Source organism: Protobothrops mucrosquamatus, unplaced genomic scaffold (assembly GCF_001527695.2).
Source record: "Protobothrops mucrosquamatus isolate PMUCROS unplaced genomic scaffold, P.Mucros_1.0 scaffold250, whole genome shotgun sequence".
Taxonomy (NCBI): Eukaryota; Metazoa; Chordata; class Lepidosauria; order Squamata; family Viperidae; genus Protobothrops; species Protobothrops mucrosquamatus.
Window position 1 is genome coordinate 434,496 of NW_015386598.1, and position 21,855 is coordinate 456,350.

General features: G+C 36.7%; 1 protein-coding gene across 1 annotated transcript in view; it reads right to left on the minus strand.

The window, feature by feature from the left end:
- Positions 1-2,395: 2,395 nt before the first annotated feature.
- Positions 2,396-21,855, minus strand: part of MBTPS2 (membrane bound transcription factor peptidase, site 2) — a 35,634-nt gene continuing 16,174 nt past the window's right edge. Inside the window, exons 8-11 of the mRNA XM_015814422.1 lie at positions 13,385-13,479; positions 10,289-10,490; positions 8,356-8,431; positions 2,396-5,333 (exon numbers count right to left, since the gene is read on the minus strand). Of these exons, the coding sequence (XP_015669908.1) occupies positions 5,111-5,333; positions 8,356-8,431; positions 10,289-10,490; positions 13,385-13,479 (596 nt within the window). The 3' untranslated portion in view covers positions 2,396-5,110. The remainder of the gene's footprint in view (positions 5,334-8,355; positions 8,432-10,288; positions 10,491-13,384; positions 13,480-21,855) is intronic.

The following is a 21,855-nucleotide window of genomic DNA, read 5'->3' on the forward strand; positions in this document are numbered from 1 at the left end:
TTTCCAGTCCTCTGGTAGTTCCCCTGTGCTCCAGGATCTTTGAAAAATATAGTTCAGTGGTTCAGAGATCACATTTGCTAGTTCCTTGAGAACCTTGGGGTGTAATCCATCTGGTCCTGGCGATTTGAACTCGTCTAGGCTGGACAGGTGCTCACTTACTATTTTCTTGCCTATCTTAACTTGTGTTTCTATACTGTTTGACACTTTGTTGAGATTATAAAAAATACCCATACAGGTTGTCTTCAACTTACAGCCACAATTGGGACCAGAATTTCTGTTGTTAAGCAAGATGGTTGTTACATGATTCGCGCCCTATTTTATAACCTTTTTGGCTATGGCTATTAAGCGAATCCCTGCAATTATTAAGTGAATCATGTGGTTGTTAAGCAAATGCAGCTTTCCTCATTGATTTTGCTTGTCAGAAGCTAGCTGGGAAGGTTGCAAATGATGATCACATAACATTAAGAAAAACATTTTTCAAGATTGGCTCAGTCTAAAGGGTCAAAACAAAAACTCCTAGTTTCTTAATGTTAATAATAATTAATATTAGGATGTATATTGTACAGGTAGTCCTCAACTTACAACCATTCATTGATTGTTCAAAGTTACAATGGCACTGAAAAAAGTAAAAACTGCCACAGCATCCCCATGCTGATGTGATCAAAATTTGAGCACTTAGCAACTGGCATGCATTTACAACTGCAGCATACCTGGGTCATGTGATCATCATTTGCAACCTTCCCAGCCAGCTTCTGACAAACAAAATCAATGAGGAAAGCTGCATTTGCTTAACAACCATATGATTCACTTAACAATTGCAGGGATTCGCTTAACAGCCATAGCCAAAAAGGTTATAAAATAGGGCGCAAATCATGTAACAACCATCTTGCTTAACAATAGAAATTCTGGTCCCAATTGTGGCTGTAAATTGAAGACAACCTGTATGGGTATTTTTTATAATCTCAACAAAGTGTCAAACAAATACCAGTATTGGCATGAGAAAACTCTTTTATGAAATTGTCTACTGTTCTACAGAATTATGAATATTTAAAATGGAATGTATTCTCACTGAATTGAGTGGGTATTTTTTAAGAAGTCATAAGTCATTCTATAAATTCACCCAATAGGTTAATAGATAGGATTTAGTTTATAGCATTTTCATTTAAATTCATTTCTCTTTAACTTTTCTTCTTCATAATACAAATGGGAGCAGAAAATACCACAGCTCAAAAAATAGTTTTAAATCTACATTTTTCTAAGAATGATAGCTCCTCAGTGAAACTAGTTAATTATTGAAACTTTTTGAAACAACTAGCTTCTACTTGCGGCCAGGACAATCCTGCTATCGGCAGCAGTTTCTTTACAAGGTCAAATACCAAAGATTATTGGAGATGTCAGACACTATTTTAAAGTAACCTTTATCTGCAAAACTCTTATGAATTAAGATTAATAGTGCAAAACTAAAGGGACATCTGTTTTTATTTTTCTGTCAAAGTACTGAAGTTTTCTTTATAAAAATGAGTCTTCTGTTTCACCTTCATTTAATTACTGTAGACAGAAATGCCGTACCTATTGGCATGGAAGTTAAATATTATTCAAACATTTACCTCAAAGCAGTTGAAAACCATTTCAGATATTGTTGAAAAACACCTTGAAAATATTTCATACACCATAGTCCTCATTCCAACTTTGTTTGAAATAAATATTACTAATTAGAAGTTATTGAAGTATGTTGTTATTTATTTGACTTCAGCCTTGCCCATCTCCAGACTTACCCTTGGCAGCTTTTTTCTATTGCTGATTACAATTAAAAGAAATACTAAGACTCTCCATGTGGCCTTTTAGTATCCAAATGTTATTTTTATTCATGTTTATTCAGAAGCAAGCTTAATTTTATTGCAGCCCCAGATGTTAAGAATCAAGTCTGAATTCACTCAAATTGAGACTTAATCTCTCATGTGTCTGTCTGTATAGTATGGAGAAAAAGTTAATACCTTTCAATAGTCAGAAATTACAATAATATTAAGACTACCCATATAAGGGTAGTCCTTGATTTATGACAACTGAGCCCAAAATTTCTATTGTTAAGCAAGACAGGTGTTAAGTTACTTTTGGCCCATTTTACAATCTCTCATGACATAGTTGTTAAGTGAATCACTGCAGTTGTTAGTAACACAGATAAGTGAATCTGGCTTCCCCATTGACTATGCTGGTCAGAAGGTGACAAAAACTAATCACATGAGCAACCGTCGTAAATATGAGCAAGTTGCCAAGCATCTAATTTTGATCACATGACCATGGGAATGCTGCAATAGTTGCAAGTGTGAAAAATGGTTATTTCAGTGCCAATGTAACTTTGAATGGTCACTAAATTAATTGCTGTAAGTTGAGGACTACCTATACAACTATCCTTTGATAGTTAATAGCTTTTAAAGTGTGTTTGTTTTATCAGTAAGACAATGTAAGACTAATTTCCATTTATAACAACAGAACTTACAGACTATGTTATTTGTCTAACCACAAAATAGTCAATAGCTAAAGTAACAGATCTGCAAACCAGCAAATAAGCTTTGGAAAAACATAGCTTGAAATAAATAAAAATTGTATTTTATAATCTAGTACAGGAGACATACATACAGTTACAATAATCATAATTAGATTCTTCAGTAAAATAAATATGTAATATCTACATGAACCCAGAGGCTTCACAAAAGATCATTACTATAATTGTGCAGCACAACCCTAAGCCTGTTTGCTTAAAATAAATATTTACTGAACTCAGTGAAACTTATTCCTTGAGTATGTTTAGGATAACTCATAAATTAAGGTATCTACAATCAGTCTGAATTTAAAACCCTAGTTTATAAATAAGTTTTTAAAGTAATGAACTATAAATTATCAATGGCCCTTACTTTAGACTTATATCTACAGTAGATGTATATATGCCTATTCTATCAGGTCTTTCCCATTCAAGCCGTGAAAAATACCTTTCCATATCCACATTATTTTTCTTTGTAGTATATATCTTTGTAGTACATATTTTACAAAACGGAAATTCACCATTTTTCTCATGTTTCAGGCTCAGAACAGCAATTTGTAGCAATGTCAATGAGGCCTTTTCTAGTTTTCCTAACCATATAAGAATTTTGTTGTAAACAGCTCTCTAGGTAGTCCCAAGAACACTGGAACACCATCATCATGACATCGTCATTCTCCATATGTAAAACTGATACAAAACTGAATAGCTGGGGCTGGAATTAAAAACTACAAATATATGAAAATATGAAAAATGAGAGCATACACAAATAGAACAATTTACAAAGGAAAACAAAATGAGCAGTAGCATTTGCAAAAAGAATCCTACAATATACTTGAAATATGATTATCAGCTCTGAACTTTCAGCAAAATATTACATATATTTTTAACCATCAACAAAATGTACAATCATTTCTTTCTGAAAAATCATGTCAAATAATTCAAAATCCATATTAAGGCTTGACTTCTGAACACAAAAGTTTACACAGTGAAGAGATATATCCACCGATACATAATTCACGTACTTAAAGACATGCCATTAAAATCCATCCACTTATGAATAAGTTTACCTGAGAATGGAAAGTAAGTGCATATTTGTTTTAAAAAAAAATACTAAAGGAAAAAAGTCTTTAATTTTCAAGAAATAAATCTTGAATTGCTTATAATTACAAGATAATATACCTGGTTTTTCAGTTTATGCTCATTTGGAAGTATACAAGTATAATAAAACAGAAATCCATTCATAAATATGCTGTTTACATTCACAGAAAGCAGTCCACTGACAGTCCTAAATACAAGTCAAAGATAGCCTGAGCCCCAAAACCATATTTTGATTCTGCATTAAAAGGAAAGTCACCCCCGAGTCAACTGTCTAAAAACATACTATTTGGCAATAATATTTATTCAACACTCTCACTTATTTTTCCCCCAGGACCCTTCTATTGTTTCACTTAACAATTTCAGCAATTTTGGCACTCTGTCCCTATGGCCATGGTCACTTTGCAGTATAATTTCTTGTTTAAAAATGGCAAAGGGACCTCAGGGAAATTCAGTAGTAAAAGTTAATTATGATATCAAGCCACCAGCTAGGCTGAACTTTCTAACACATTATTGTTGTCTACTTGAATTATTCTAGGCTGGCCTTGTCTCTTTACCCCAGCTCCAGGAAAACAGAAATAAGTACTTGGCGTCTTCCTCTCCAAAGTCCAGTACTGAAGAACTATCAATTCAAATACACAAAAGATAACAGTATAATCTTGTGGTCAGGCAGATAAGGAAAGTGTAATAGGAAATTTCTTCTAAAACCAAACCAATAGCTATAGAAGAAGTTTATTGGAAAGTGACAGTCTTCCATTTATCATTAATGTTTGATGAAACTAAGGAAACGTTGTCAGAGCACAGTAAGATAGGAGAAAAGGCATATCGTTGCTTTACCCAATCAAGAATAACACTCTATGATTCTCTGAATTTAGCCAACAAATCAGAATGCTTAAAGATTAACGCCACTTTCCTAATGACTCTTGGAATTATAAAGGTGCAACCAGGCTTTCACCATTTCTATCTTTGCAAATGTGATTTGAGGAGAGAAAGACTTTGGGGGGGGGAGCTGGATTTCATCTATTTCTTTGTGGGATCAATGTTTAGGTGCCAAACTGATGCCAAACCAAAACTAGGGATATGTCATACTTTTCTATTATTATGCCACCCTTCTACATTGTTCCTAACATGTCAAAGCTTACTAAGTAGCAATAGTGTCCCATTTTCTTCCTTTTGGCTTTGACACGCAATCAAATGAACTGCAGAGTAAATCACTGAGCTCCAAGCACCATTTCCTAATAATGCCTCTGAAGCCATAGGAGCCTCTATAAATAAATGCTGAGTATGGTCAAGTGGCAGGGTCAGAGGGCTTCAAAGGTAACAAGAAACATGTCTGAAGGTATCTATGGACACATTCTTAAAAAGAGTAAAGCTATTTTTCTTTCCATTGACCCACCCAACTGTCATTTTATAAGGTGATATATTTCAATGTTTTCTGCATCAGCATCATAAATGATATCAAAATGTGCTATGATGTTATCGTGCTGTCACAATCCAGAGTCCTAGGGCCACATTAGCAGCCAAGAGTGCACTGCCAGCAAGTAAAATTAAGAAGCCAAGAAGCTCCCTGTTTTGCTTTTCAACAATAAATTTGCTAGCAGTAGCTTCCAAGAAAGAATTCAATATCCATTGGCCATCCAAAGCAAAACAGGGAATTGCATTAACAACGGCCAGTGCTCCAGAGAGTGAAATCAGATATCTGTTTAAGCTTGTTAAGGTGCACGATCATAGTCATTTTTTAAAAACACATATAAATTTGGGAACATAGCAATTTAACTGAACTAATATTATTTTTATTCATTCTTATAATTCTTTATTGATAGCAAAAACCAAAATCAGTAAGATCCTAGTTGTAAAATGTATTTTTATACAAGATAAAGGAAGAGACTTTACATAAGGAAAAAACATGTTGAGAAAGGATATAAAGGTTAGACAGCATTATATTTTCCCCTACAAGTGCCATTACACCAGTTATTGGCAGTATACATCTTTAATAAATTAATAATTTTAAAAAATGCCTCCATGTTTTATTTAATGCTTAAAAAAGAGATATTCTAACTTGGAAATGGATAATCTAAAACACTATAGTTATGTTTATAATTCTCAGCAATAGCTACATGAATAATATACTGTATATTCTAATATGTTGCAATAGCTACATGCTGTTGCAGCATATTAGAATATACAGCATATTATTCAATTCTCATACAAATGATGAAACATATTGCTAAACAGTCACCAAATGAGGCAGTCATTAAACAAGGACTACCTGTGCTTGTAGTGACCTTGTTCCTATAGGCTTAAAGATGTGAAAAGCTTCTAATATTATAGAAGCCAAACAGAATGGGGCAAGGTCTCCTTTATGAGTCCCCAACTTGTCCTGGTACTCTGCGCAGGAGTGGTGCAGACCTAATTACCCAGGTTATAATCTACATGGTTTCTATCTCCCTTTCCAGATCTTCACTGAAAGAAATGTATCTTGTTTTAAATGGCTGAAGTGAAGATCATGTTTCCATAGCTACATTGACTATCCCACTACCAATGGAATCCCTGATTGGGCTCAAGCAGTCCTGGACATGCTATAGGACAGGGCTTTTCAACCGGTGGTATGCATACCACCAGTGATACTTTGGCACATGGCAGGTGGTACGCAACCCTCCTAGACATGTGTAGTGGGGGAGGGGAATGAGCTGAAGCAACCCAAGTCTGAGGGAGAGGCAGCTGGAGCTACAGGACTGTTGGGGCTCAGCAGAAGCCCCAGGAGCACTGGCAGGGCTCCAGCTGATTGGCTCCAGCTGATTGGCACTTCTGGAAGCAGCATGTAGCTGGAGGTGAACTGAAGAAAAAGGGGGGGAGGAGAAGAGAGGATATAAAAGGAGGTGGTTTTGGCAGAAAAGGGGGAAAAAAGACAACAGGGAAAGAGAAGGGGATAGAGAAGAAGCTGTGGAAGGAGAACTCAGCAGGCAGGGAGGAAAAAGAGACAGAGAAGAAGAAGCTGTTGCTGGAAGAAAAGTCCCCTGGTTCGTTTTCTCCAGCCAGGAGAATGCAATCGGCACTGATAAAATGAAAAGCTGGGACACCAGCATGTCGGAAAGGAGGTTGGTTTATTTCGGAAGCCAGTTGGTTCCTGGTCAACTGGCAGCTTGAATGGGTTACCGTAAGGATTTTTATGCAGTTTTTACAGTGTTTTGTAATTCAGAGGCTCGGTTTGTGTGCTTTGGTTACTGGAATATTTTAGTCTGTTTCACAAAGGCTGGCAATGAGTCCAAAGTGTTGGCTTCCATAGGTTTAATCCCTTTAAACAAATGTAATTAGTTTTACCCCCTTATCCTAAGTCTGTCTATGGCTTTTAGCAAGTTTGCTTTGTAGGTAAACAGGCTTAATTTAAGGTTATCGCTTTTCGCAGTTGCTGGAGCCTTTTAGGCTCCGGTTGCTACATTGTTTAAACTGAGACATGCCTGAGGAAGCTTAAAGAAAAAAAAAGTAGTCAGTGTTTCTTTATTCTGGGAGGCTTTTGTGAGCCTTTCTTTGCTTTGTGCTTGAATCCTGTGTCTTTACGGGTACAATCAAGAGACTGGGGGGTGCATTCTTATTACATTGTGGAAGGAGAGCTCAGAAGGCAGGGAAGAAGAAGAGGAGAGGGAGAGAGGAAGAAGAGCCGACCAACTAGCTGGTAGTGGTGCATATTAATAAATATGGATAAATTCATCATACATTTGTCAGTGCAAATGGAAAGTGATTCAGCAAAGGAACTGCCACCAAAGCAATTAAAACTGGTACTTTTTTCATTTTTTCTACAATTTGTAACATTTTATTAGATTATAGAATAAAATACAAAAATACAAAAGCAAATAGTAGGACACAGTGGGGAGGAAAAAGGGGGGGAAAGTGAGGGGGAGAAGAGAAAAAGAATAGACTTCCTCTGTTGCAGTAGAAGGAAGCATTAACACTAAACCTCAACTTTTTACTTTTCCATAATATTATAAACTAGTTATTTCTATAACAACAAATGAATCTAATAAGTAAAACCAAAAATCCCCCCCCCCATTTTTTTAGTCATCAAGTTTTTGACACCTTGCTAAGCACTGGTAATACTCAAATATTGTTATGTCCTAAAAGTGGTACAATCTGTGAAAAGGTTGAAAAGCCCAGCTATAGGAAACCCCAAAGTGTGTGGTATGTGATCTTAACACTCAACTTGACAAGTGCAGCTCGTTTCCATATCTTTATCCAGAATGTTTTGAAATCTAGTCATTAAGCCACATGCTTAATCTATTTCTTGTCATAAAAGGAAGTCAGCATTCTAGACAGCAAATTGTTTTTTCAAACAGAAAATAATTAGGCTGCTTTGCCCACTTCCCTTGGATAAGAGTTGTTATGGAGTTATCTATGTTATAAATTTAATAAATAAACAAATTCATTTATTCAGGCTTTTTAAAGATTTAATGCCAACATTTTATATATATAAAAAAAACATGTGCAGAAAATGTTAGATAATATTTTTACTTTCACCGTTTCCTGAGCTGGATTGTTTAAATCAAAATCTTACATCATAGCCAATAGCTTCCATCCCCCTTAAACAGGCAAAATATGCAAAATAAGTTAGAAGAGGCTGTTCAAAAGGTAAAAATCAAATGGCTGTGGTCCTTGGATATTTTATATGCATGACAGATACTCCCAGTGTCTTCTCTCAACAAGTTCACACAAATATGAAAGGATACTTGCAAAATGTTTCCATTATTAAAGGAAGGTCCAAAGTTAGAAAGCTGTATCGAGGTACAAAGCTGCTGAGGCTCACTTAAACAAAGAAAGAATTTTCTAAGTTTGTTACAAAATCAAGGAGCATTTCAACACAAATCATGTCTAAATCTCTGTTCGCAACAAATACAACTTTTTGTTTCATTCCCCATGATGTATGGTAACATCACTTCAATAACTATGCCACATTCATAGTTGGTCTACATTTTGTGAAAACAGCAGGTCTAACACATAATACACTTACTGTTGTTTTAGAATCAAGTGTCTATAGTATAGAGGAATAATATGCAGCTGATCTTTGCATCTGAACATTACATATGTATTTTAGTAGAAGAAAGCTAAAGACAAAAACAGGAAATATGTTCCATATGCCTATAGCATTCATGACCCTAAGTATGTGTTACTTACATAAAGTACAGGTAGTCCTCGACTTACAACAGTTCATTTAATGACTGTTCAAAGTTACAGAGACACTGAAAAAAGTGACTTATGACCATTTTCACACTTATGACCATTGCAGGATCCCCATGGTCATATGATTTACGTTTGGATGCTTAACAACTGGTTCATACATTTATGATTATTGCAATGTCCTGGGATCATATGATCACCTTTTGTGACCTTTTGATGAGCAAAGTCAATGGGAAAACCAGATTCACTTAACAACGGTGTTACTAATTTAACAACTGCAATCCTTCACTTAACAAGTGTGGCAAGAAAAGTCGTAAAATGGGGCAAAACTCACTTAACAAGTTTCTCATTTAGCAACATAAATTTTGGGCTCAATTGTGATCATAGGTAGAGGACTATCTGTAGTGAACAAATACAGGTAGTCCTTGAGTTATGACTGTATTAGAATCTTCCCATCTTGGTTATAAGTCATAATGGCCATAAAATGGGGCATAGCTTGAATGGACTCATTTATGATATTTTTTGAAGTGAACTTCATGGTCACTAAGCAAAACAATGGTTCACTTAATGGGCATTTTTGCCGAAAAACAGAAGTAAATGCCTAGTTTGGCAAAAATGTTGTAAAACACAGTCATGTCACTGCAGGACACTTGAAACGGCCATAAATGCAGGCTAGTTACTAAGCACCCGAAATGCAGTCACGTGAACATGGGCACAGGGACCTGGCCATTGGAAACACGTTGTAAATACCCCATGGAGATGCATCATAACTTCAAACAGTTGCTAAGTTATAAGTCAAGAATTATCTATAAAAGGAATCCATTATATTTATGGCTAAATATTAAAAATATTATCTATGTTGAGATTTGTTTTTGATGTCAGTGGTTTAAAGCTGAAAATATAAACTTTTATGAAGTTCAAAAAAGTCTATATACATGCAGATTAAGAAACCTCCTTAATTTCCTGACAAAATTAGGACTCAGTATCTTAAGACAAACTTTTATCAAATACTAAAATAAGAGTAAATGACAAAAGCTATGCAAAAGCATTTATTAGAACGTCTTGTAGCAATATTTTCATATTCCTGAGCCAGTTTCCCAAACTTTTCCTGCTTCAGTTAAGAACCAATGATCAACATACATACACATGTATAAAATATTATTTTCAGTTTATGAAATGCATGCCTACAGAATAAGCTTCATATTGAGGTAAGCTTTTTTTGTAACTGAAGTACATATATTTATTTTGCATACATGACCAAATACATATGCATATAATCTAAATGAAAATATATAAATTTGATTACTGTGGAAATAGGGCAGCAATAAAACTGTATCATGCCTGATGAAAGAAAGAAAGAAAGAAAGAAAGAAAGAAAGAAAGAAAGAAAGAAAGAAAGAAAGAAAAAATCAGCCAACTGTAATCTGTATGTTGTGTATTTTACATGCTCAAATTCTGTTAGCATCCTCACCAAATCATACATACCTGTATATTGGAGATGCAGTGGATGACCAACAAACAGCATATCAATTTGAGGAGGATGCTTCACCCTTATGAGCTTGGTTTGATTTTCCAAGGAAGGGGTCACACACGTACTTGGGATAAAATCCTTTAGGCAATCTTTGTTTGTTTGGCAGAGCTCACTGGCCTCAATAGTTTTCCGTGCTGGCAAACAAGCATACTGGGTCTGAAATTTAAATAAGTATTAAATGTATGCCATTGAGAAACATTCACTATATGTAGGGCTTGACAAGCTAGATAGAAAACAAGAAAACTACATTGTAGTTATTTTATATATTCATTACCACTTCTTCAGAATGAGATTTCTACGAGCTCTACAAAACTAAAACTTCCACAATTTCCAGGCAGTATCTCAAAAGTACTATGGCTGTAAATGCAACAATATGCTAGAAACATGTTATATTCCAAGTGGCAGAATGACTAAATAAATTACCTGAGGGAACATTAAGGAGAGATGAGAGAAAAATCCAACTAAAAGAGAGTTGGGAAATATAGAACCATTGGCCCAGTAGACAGGCAACTCTTTTTGGTATGTCACTGGACAGGTAAAAAGTGTTGGGCTCTTTGGCTTGCTGAACTAGGCTGTTTTCTTGCAGGCATTTCCTTACCAGGTAACATAATCAAATGAATGGGAGAGTGGAATTGGCTGGCTGTTAGTCTTTCTTCCTTCATGGTTTATTATGGTATTGTTTCTTCTTGGACTATTTGTGTGATGCTGTACCCTTCTTACTAGGATGTTGATTGCTAGCAAGGATGTGTTCTGTGCTGTTTGCTTCTTCTTTGACTAGGTTATATCCTTTACATGGTATAGACTGACTTTATGGGTCGGCTGAAAGCTGTTATGTCTGAATTCTAGGAATTCCCCAGCACTTTTGGATTTAGTTTAATGTATAGTATCAAGTTTCCCACTTGAAATTGTGGTACAATTTGTCTGTGTGCTGAGGCATTAATGATTTTCATCATGTCTTCTGATTACAACATGATGCTTGTGGATGCATTCTGCCAATCTTCTACATGTCTGTGCAGCATAGGCCTTATATCATACAGTACAGTATGTTTCAGATGGCCTTCTTTAATGCCTGTGTCTTTAGGTTTCCTTAAGATGCTTTGGATTGATTTTGTTGGTTTAAATGCTACAGTGATACTGAGAAGTTGTAATTGCCTTTTGGTTGCCCCAGACGTATAGGTATATAGGGATTTTTTTTTAAAAAAATAGGTTGTTACGGTTTTGTTGTTATATAGGTTATATAGCCAAGCACTTTTTAATGAAGTTGTATGGTTGTCTGTTATGTTAAAAGATATTGTACATATAATCTGTTTCATCTTTTTGAGGTTCCAGATACTGCAACATGCCTTTGCTCATCTTCCTTTTGTGGACAATGTTGCTTGTGGACACTATGGATTGCTTTTCAATAACCTGGATTTGTGGTCTTTAATTGCTTCTTCTGTTGAGGAGAGTAGTAATTTGTTCTTCTTCTTTTATTCCTTTATAGATGTTGTTGTCTCATGTGTCTTTTCAATTATAATACTTTAATTATAATAAAAGTGTCATCTACAGAATGGATCTATATTTGGGTTCTCCATGTAGGAAGCCTATTTCTTCTAAGCATTACAGTCTCATGAATCCTCAGAGGGGAGATTCCATGGGTGTTACTTCTGATTTTTCTGTATATAGTTGAACTGGAAGAGATGAGGCAAAGGTCATTAAGTTCCATAAGCCTGGGTATTTCAATTATTCTGTTCTCTGTACAGTTTGGTATGTGGTATTGCAACAGATTCCTTTGCTATTATGGATCTATGATTGTGAAGAGTGAAACCATAATTTCCTCTTTTGAATACCGGTAGTTAGGTCCTGGAAGCACTGAAATGGAGAATTGATATTCATCCCATCTATTAGGTGTCCAACTTTTTTGTGAGTTCTTTGGTAAACTGTGTATTGGGTTCCTTGGTAGTTACAGTATATAATTGAGCAGAGTGATGTGATGGGCCTATGCATTTTAGGATGGAACACTGGGAACAGGTCCATAGCTTTTTCATCCACTATTGCTCTAGCAGTCGCATTGTAGAAGGTTCAGACTTACTTCCTTCAGAGGGTAAAGCTATTAAGATGAAACGTTAAGGATGTAGACATTAGGAAGTATTTCTTGGCTGTAAGAGTTGTCTTTCAATAGGATAAGTTACTACATGTAGTGGCTTCTTCCCCTTCGCTGGAGGTTTTCAAACAGCTATCAGGGATGGTGGAGTAAATCCTGCAGTGTGAACGTGATGAACTCTTAAGTCACTTCCAACTCCATAATTCTATCTTTGGCCATCTGGTTTTAAAATATATTTTAAAAGTTACTATATACAAATTTTGCTCAGTATGCTTTCGGATATTTGAAGATAGCTATGAAATGGTAAGCATTCCTTCAACTCCCTCTTCCATGTCATTGATAAAAGCGCTGATGTAACACTCTACTTGAGATGTTTCTCCAGGTAGATTTGACAGTATTTATAACTACACTTTGAGTATGATCCTTGAGGCAACTGTGGAATTATCAAACCTATATTTGACCATTTTCTTAATAAGGATGCCATGAGAGGTTTTGTCAAAAGCTTTGGTAAGGCAAAGATATACTGTGTCTACATTTCCCCAATCAACTAGGCTAACAATATATATTAGTTACAAGGTGGTTATTATGTGTAGAACCTGAAGAACATATATTCTCTAATATTGGAAGTAAAAAGGGCATTTTAAAGAAATAGAACACACCATTTCAGCACAATAATGTGGTTATTAGCATTAAAACTAAGCAATTTAGTTTTGCTCTATATCTACTATCAAATCTTATTTACTGTGACATCCTGTTATTTCTGCCAACCCTAACATTTGAGAAAAGTTAGCTAGAGCATTCAAGTGTGAGATAGTGTTTTTAAATGAAAAATATGCACATCCATTTTTCATATCATTCGTTTTATTATTTTTAATTTCTTATACAATAATTCTGACATAAAACTAGTTTGTATACTGTTGAATTCAGAAAACATGTACTTTTCTCATCTATTTATATAAAAACTTACCATATGGCTGTTCAGTTTATTACTGTATGAAAAGCAGACATCTGTGAGACTATTGTTGTTACAACATTCAACAGTGCCATCAAGTCTTTTAAAACCTAAGGACAAGGGCAAAGGCAACTTATTATATTTTCAAATATCATAGATCCACTGATCTGTAACGCAATAAAAACTCAACCATCACCACTTCCTGCATCTATGTGTGTGGGGCGGGGGGTTGTGTGTGCATATAAAGCCACAGTGGCAATCAGAAATAGCTAAAAGTAGCCATCAGTATCCATATCCAGTGACTATTTTCCATTCATCTTTATAAAAATACTTTGATATAAAACAAAGTGTAGGACTATTGTGGGGGTGAACTACTGAGGAAGTTGCAAGAGACTCATTTACAACAGTGCACTGACACTCTAGAGCTACTTTCAAGTCTCTATGACAAGTAATAGATGAGTTCTGAAATTTATGCTGTCCTTATATATCCTGACAGTGCTGTGGGGAAAACCAAGTCAAACCCTCCAAATTCATCAGTTCAGATTCTGCTCCAGAGCAAACACTGCAAAATTGTTATAGTGCTTCCTCTAGAGTTACAGGCAGGCTTGCTGCCCCCTGATGAAAACTACTTCAACCCACTGTTCCTTTGGGATTCTTCTTCCTCATACTTTCCCCACACAATGTTTCCTTACTAAAGCATTGGCCAACTTGCTTTTCTTTATCTTTCCACAAATATGAGTTTTGGAAGGTAAAAAGCAAAGAAAGGAAGCACTAGCTGATTTACATTTTTGCAATCTCCCATTGGCTAGCTGGAAGGAATGCTGGCCAATTCAAGCAAGCAGTCAAGACTCACTTGGCAGCTACTATGTGTTTGAATGATGAAGCCAAAAGCATAGATTAACTTGCTAGGCAAGAGGCTACCTGGGAGACCGGAACATAGGAACAGCCCAGCAAATTCACAATATACATATTATGCTCTAAATATTAAAATGACAGAAGGAGATACATCTGTCCCACTTGCCAAGGAGACACTGTGCTGCAGCAAGTAAACTAAATCCATAAATCTTGACAATTCAGCTGGTATGAGCAGACATTTCAACCTAGACTAAGCAAATATGTTCAAATTATAATCAACTATATAAGCAACTAATAATAATTTTGAACTGAAATAGTCATCTGATTAACGGGTAGATAATCTAGTAATTGATTTAACATTTTAAATCAAAATGTATAGTTTTCAAAACAATTGTTATATGATTATACTAGGCCATACTTTTGAAGAGGAATTATCTTCCCAAGTAAGAATACTGCTTAAGACAGTGAATTAACAATAATATTTGGGGGGGGGGGGGGAGAGGCGAAAAGTTTCCAGTGATGTCGCTGCAACATGGGTGCTGGGGAATGAAGATCCGTTCCCCAAGCCCGATTTCTAACAGCTGGAGGGTCCAACAGGACCGAAAGTCGCCCCATAGAGGCGACTGGCCAAAGGGTAAAACTTTGCAGACTGCGGGCCAGCGGTAGCTGTCCCACTGGATCCAAAGGAGCCCTCGGGACCAGCAGGAAGAAAGGCTGACCACACCCATGCAGTCAGCCAGAAGCAGCTGATCATCGGAGACAAAGAATATTAACAAGAGGAAAGCAAAACAGCTGATTCAGGTGAGATTACTTTCCTTACCTCTCTACAAGTTCTGGGAAAAAACACTCAAAAGCAAGAAATCCCTAAGCTTCAGGGAGGGGGGGTTCTACCCCTCCCTCCTGAACTATAAGTGGTGGTTTAAGCTTTGGGGAAATTAAAACTGACTTATAACAATATTGTGAAGATAATTGAGGCATAAAAGAAGGATAATTTTGGAAACTTTTGCATTTATAAATCTTTTTTTACTCCATTTGGAAATCATCAGATTTTAACTTTTTAAAAGTATGGTGGGAATGGACGTCTAATGACATCTAGTGGCAAAATTGAGAGCTACTATTTAACCTTGCTATTTTTTTTAATCTTACTAAGTTGTTTTGATTGGAGTTTTAAAACTTGGCTGGATGCCCGACTCAGCTTATAATTTAAACACTTTGGTGTCCTTGGAATTTTTAGTCTTGAAGATTGTGGCTGAAAAAGAAAAGACTCTTTTTGGATTGCCCTTTTCTACAGGATGGATTACAATTATAAATAAAAATTGTTTTTGAAGTCATCTGACTTCCCTGGATTACAAATACAACTTGACCTGGAATTTTTACAAGCTGTTGTGAAAGAGTGAATAACAAGAAATTTCTTCTAACAGAACACTTTGGATTACAAATTTTGGTATATATATTTTTCTTTTTTTCTCTTTTTTCCCTTTTGTTCTTTTTTTTACTACTTACTATTTTTTATTATTTACTTCTCCTATTTGTTAGGAGCCCATTGGATTATAAATTTTGACTTACTTGCTGGATTATAAAGTATGATTAAAAGATAAAGATAAACGTCCCCAATCTATCTAAAGTTGGAAAAAAAGGAACTTCTGCTCCCTCTTCTGTTTCTGCAAGTCCAGTCTATCAGAGATCAATTGATACAATACTCCAACAAGAAAAGGCTAATAACTTCCAAAAGGAAACTCAAGTGACATTACAAGCAATTCAAGAGGCAATTGCTACTCAAATGGCGGTAACAACGAGAAACCATGAGGAGATGAAAAGTGATTTTGATAAAATGAATCAAAAAATTAATAACATGGGACTCTCAATTTGAAAATTTTAAACAGATGATTACAGATAACCAACAAAGAGTCCAAAAAATAAAAGATAAATCAACTGAGGTTGACCAGAAATTAGAAGTCTTAAAAGATGAAAATCAGAAATTGATGCAAATAAATTGAGAACTAGAAGACTCAATAGCTGTGATGGAGATGGAAAGAGCCTCATACTTTTTAAGATTTCAAAATATAATGGAAGATAAGGAAGAGGATCTTCTAGATGGAATTATTGGTAGACACATTAGGAATCGGGAAACAGGAAATGGAAGGAGAATTAGACCAGATCTATTGAGTCAACTCAAACTATGCTAGAAGAAAAAAAAGTCCCCAGGGAAGTACATGTTAGATTTCTCAAAAGATCTACAAGAGACGAGATTCTGAGAAGAATAAGAGATGAACCTTTGAAATACAAAGAAAAAGAAATTGTAGTCGTCAAACAAATTCTTAGGAGAATAAGAGAATCTCGAAGAGAATACCAGTTTCTAACTAGGAAATTAATTGAAAAAGGAGTGAATTTCAGATGGCTGATTCCAGAAGGGATTTTAATCTATTGGGACACGAAAAGATATAGATTGGATACGCCACTTAAAGCAATGGAATTTTCGACAACCATAGAGCATTTCTGGAAGGAGGTGATTTTGAATCTGGTACAAAGAGAGAAACAAAGAAACAGGAAGAAATGGCAGTAGAAGGAACAGTCAAACCAAGAGAGGAGGAAGAAATTAAAAATACATATGCAGAAGAAGGAGCAAGACCAAGAGATCAGAGACAGATAAGATCGACTAGAAGATTAAGACCTAGATATAACTGAAAGATGGAGGAGAGTGGGATTTTGTCAATGAATATAAATGGACTAAACTCTCCTTCAAAAAGGAGAAAAATCTTTACACGATTATAAAAATTAAAAATGGATATAATTTGTCTTCAAGAAACACACATTAAGAGACAACATTATAAGTTGTTAAAACAACCGAAAATTGGTAAACTTTACTTTGCATTAGCACTTCAAAAGAAAAGAGGAATAGCTCTATACATTAAAGAAACGATGAATCCCAAACAAATTTACGTGGATGAAAAGGGGAGAATATTAATGGTGGAAATAATGATGGATCAAAAACAGATACTGATGGTAGCAATATATGCACCAAACGATAAACAAGAACAATTTTACCAAAAATTACATGAAAAAATATTAGATTTAAACTATCAAAATCTCTGTATAATTGGAGACTTTAATGCAATAGCAGATGGAACTTTGGACTATAAAAGCGCTAAACAAGGGAGGAGAGGAGGAAATATATTACCTAAAGTGTTTTCAAAAATGACACAGGAACTTTGTATCCAAGATACATGGAGAGAGAAAAATCCAAAGAAATTACAATATACATTTTACTCAAATAAACATAAATCATGGTCTAGAATTAATATGATATGGACATCTCTGGAACTTAATACGATGATATAAGAAATTGAGATAGAAACTAATGTTTGGGCAGATCATAACCCAATAAAGATGACTTGGAGAGGAACCAAGAAAAAATTAAATGGTCCTTGAACAAATCTATATTGAAAGAAAAATAATTTATACAACTAGTGACAAAGGAAATGGATTTTTTCTTCAAAATAAACAAGAAACATCGCTGTAAAATGTGTGGGATACGGCCAAAGCATATTTTAGAGGGTTGGCTATAATCTATACCACTAAAAAGAATAAAGAAAAGAAACAACAACAGTTAAAGTTGAAGGAAGAATTCAGAAAGTTAGAATCAGAATTACAAATAGACTCACAAAAGAAAATACTTAAGAAACAAATGGAGATAATAAAACACAAATTAAATCTAGCTGAGACAGAAATAATGGCTCAACAGATTAAAAGGGCTAAACAGAACCTTTTTGAAAATGCTAACAAGCCAGGGAGATGGTTAGCATATAGACTGAAAAAAGAAAAAGAGAAAAAAACTGATAAATAAGTGCAAGATCCCAAAGGTGAATTACAGCTTCAAAATGATACAATTAAAAAAATTATTAAAAACTATTATCAGATACTTTACAATGCAGAGGAAATTCCAAAAGAAAAAATACAGCAGTATTTAAAAAAAGCAGACTTACCAAAAATTTCAGAGAATATTCAAAATATCTTAAATGGGAAAATATCAATGATGGAGATTATAGAGGCTATAAAAAGGCAACAAAATGATAAAACTCCAGGTCCAGATGGATTATCTGCAGAGCTTTTTATAAATCATTACAAGACACACTAAGTCTTATTTTGAAAGAACTGTGTAATGAAATACTCCTGGAGGCTAAAATACCAAATACATGGATTAAAGCCAATATTATTTTAATACCCAAAGAAGACTCTGATCTAACGCAAATAAAAAACTATAGACCAATATCACTATTAAATGTAGACTATAAAATTTTCACCTCAATAATAGCAGAAAGACTAAAGAAATTTTTGATGGAATTTATACATACAGACCAAAATGGTTTTCTACCTAAAAGACAGATAAAAAATAATTTAAAAATGATTCTTGATGTGTTAGACTACTATGAAACTCATCCAGGGAAACAGATGGCTTTAATATTCCTTGATGCACAGAAAGCGTTTGACAACGTAAACTGGCAATTCATGTTCTAGCAACTAGTGGAAATGGATTTTGGAGAAAATTTTATAAATGTAATTAAAACAATTTATTGTAAACAAACAGCCAAAATAATTGTTAATGGAGATTTTACAGAAAACTTTAACATTAAAAAAGGCACAAGACAGGGATGCCCACTACCTCCATTATTATTTATACTAACACTGGAAGTATTGAACAGAAACATCAGACAAGATATAGAAATGAAAGGACTGGAGTTAAAAGATGAACAATATAAACTACAAGCATTTGCAGATGACTTTGTTTTTATATTGGAAGATCCACTGGAAACAAGCACTAAACTTATGGAGAAAATAGAAAAAATTGGAGAAGTGGCAGGATTGAAAATAAACAGAGAAAACACTAAAGTGCTAACAAAGAATCTAACAGAAAAACAAAAAAATCAACTAGCAAAAAAAACAAAGCTTCAAATAGTTAAAAAAGTTAAATATTTGGGAATTTACCTAACAGCAAGATGTGTAACAATAAAAGAAAATAACTATGTAAGACTGCTAAAACAAATAAAACTGAACCTGGAAAAGTGGAAAAACCTACAACTTTCAATGCTGGGGAGAATAGCAACAGTGAAAATGAATATCTTACCAAAATACTCTTTTTATTTCAAACAATTCCTGTAAGGCTGGGAAAAGTCTTTTTTGATTAATTGAATACAACAATACTGAAATTTATCTGGCAAGGAAAAAAAGCTAGAACAGGGGTGTCAAACTCAATTTCATTGAGGGCCACATCAGCATTGCAGTTGCCCTTGGGGGGGCAGGTGTGTGGGGCCAGGGTGGGTGCAGCCTACTGGATGGACGTAGATGGAGTGGGTGTGGCCTACTGGGGGGGCATGGCCAGCTCTACACTGTTCGCATCAGTGGTGCCTGTGGGGGCCTAGGCAGGAGTGGGACAGATCTGAGGGTCTCTGGCAGAAGGGGTGGGACCAGGACAAGTGCCAATGCATGGTCCACTGGAGGAGCCTCACTGTTTCTCTCAGCCATGTGGGGGGGCTGGATGGTGGTACGAGCTGCCTGGAGCCCTGGGCAGCAGAGGTCAAACGCCCAGACTGGCCCTCGAGTACCCGCAGCACCAAGCCCAGCCCCACTTCCCCAAAGGGACACCCAGCTGCACTTATCTCGTCCTCAAGGCTACTGCTGCTGTGCTTGCTCTCCTTACCCAGGTTGCTCATGATGGGTACGAGGGCAAAGTCAGAGGGAGGCCCATTCCCTCTCCATGGGAGGAGACCCTGCTTTGTATCCAAAGCTTCCTTAGCAATAGGATGGGAGACCCCCAGGATAGGCCAGGAGGAGGGGGCAAGGGGATGGTGAAAGGGCAGCAGGGCAGGACTAAGGCAGGACTTCCTTCAGACCCTCTCTCTCCTTTCCTTCTTTCCTTCGTTCCTTCCTAAGTACAGAGTGGTGGGAAAATATTTGAGATGAGGGAGAAAAACAGGCAAGAAATGCAGCTGGGGAGGTGTCACCCTTCATGAGGAATGAAGAAATGCACTATCGCCTGGAAGTGGCCAGCACATGGCCCTCACTTCACATATCTGGTTTGGTGGGCTCTGGGGGAGGGGATGCCACAAGCAGCGTGAGAGTCAATGTTACCTGCGCAATGCCGCCCAGCCCCCAGCCTGCCTGGTTTTGGCAGGCAGCAAGGTGCTCTCCTCACAGCGCCGAGAGGCTGAGCCAGGCGGCGCAAATCTGAAAACAAGTGCATCGCCGCCCAGCCCCCAGCCTGCCTGTTCTCGGCAGGCAGTGGGGTGCTCTCCTCACAGTGCCGAGAGGTTGAGCCAGGCGGTGCAAAGCTCACCAGCTTTGCACCTTGCTGCCTGCTGAAACAGGGCAGGCTGGGGGCTAGGCAGCATTGCACTTCTCATCAGATTCGCGCCACCAGCTCAGCCTCTCGGCACAGTGAGGAGAGCTCCCCGCTGCCTGCCGAAACCCCTCCCCCAGAGCACATCAAGCTGGATATGTGAAGTAGGCCAGCGCCATTTGCTGGCCACTTCCAGGCGATGGTGCATTTCTTCATTCCTCACGAAGGGTGACACCTCCCCAGCTTGCACCCAGGGGGCGGGGCTGACGCGGCAGGGCTGGTTCCTTGCTGTTTCCAGACGGCCTTATGGAGTTAAGACTGAATGCGTTTCAGCATAGATGGCCACCACAAAATTGTACATTGGCTTCCTCCTGGCCGGCCTGGGCCAGGGCCAAGGCAGCGGGGGCCGTTCCCTCACTGTTTCCAGGATGGCTTTGCGGGCCACATGAAACCACTTTGCGGGCCGCATCCGGCCCCTGGGCCTTGTGTTTGACATGTCTGAGCTTGAATTAGACTGAAAATGCTACAAGAAGCGAAAGAAAGTGGAGGATTTGGACTGCCGGATTGGATGTTATACTACCAAGCAACTATTTTAACATGGTTTAAAGAATAGATAATGCTTAGAGATAAAAGACTATTATACCTAGAGGGGCATGACCTACAAATTGGTTGGCATGCCTTTCTGTGGTATAGGAAGAATAAAATACATAGATATTTTCAAAACCACTTTATAAGAAATGCACTTTTTTCAGAATGGAAAAAAATAAAAGTAAAAATTTACATTAAGATACTTGGATGGCTTTCAACAATGGAAGCTTTTGCTTACCCAAATTTAGTTAATTACAATAAAGTTGTGACTTATAAAGATATCTTGGATAATGAAGGAAAATTGAAAGACAAACAAGATTTACAAGAACAAGGTATTGATCTGTCATGGTGGCCATATTTGCAAATTTATTTATTTATTTTTATTTATTTTTCAAACTTATATGCCGCCCTTCTCCCAACAGGACTCAGGGCGGCTTACAGCATATTAAAACAATACAAACCCTATCCCCAATAAAAACCAATTAAAAACAAATATTTAACCGCTGTGTGCCATTAAAATTCTGATTAAAATTGTCCCTATTTAAAATTCTCCCTAGGCCAGACCCGCTTGCTGAAAAAGCCATGTCTTGAGGGCGCGGCGAAAAGATAGGAGATCCGGAATCGTCCGGATCTCGGGGGGTAGTTCGTTCCAGAGGGTGGGGGCACCCACAGAGAAGGCCCTCCCCCTGGGGGTCGCCAGCCGACACTG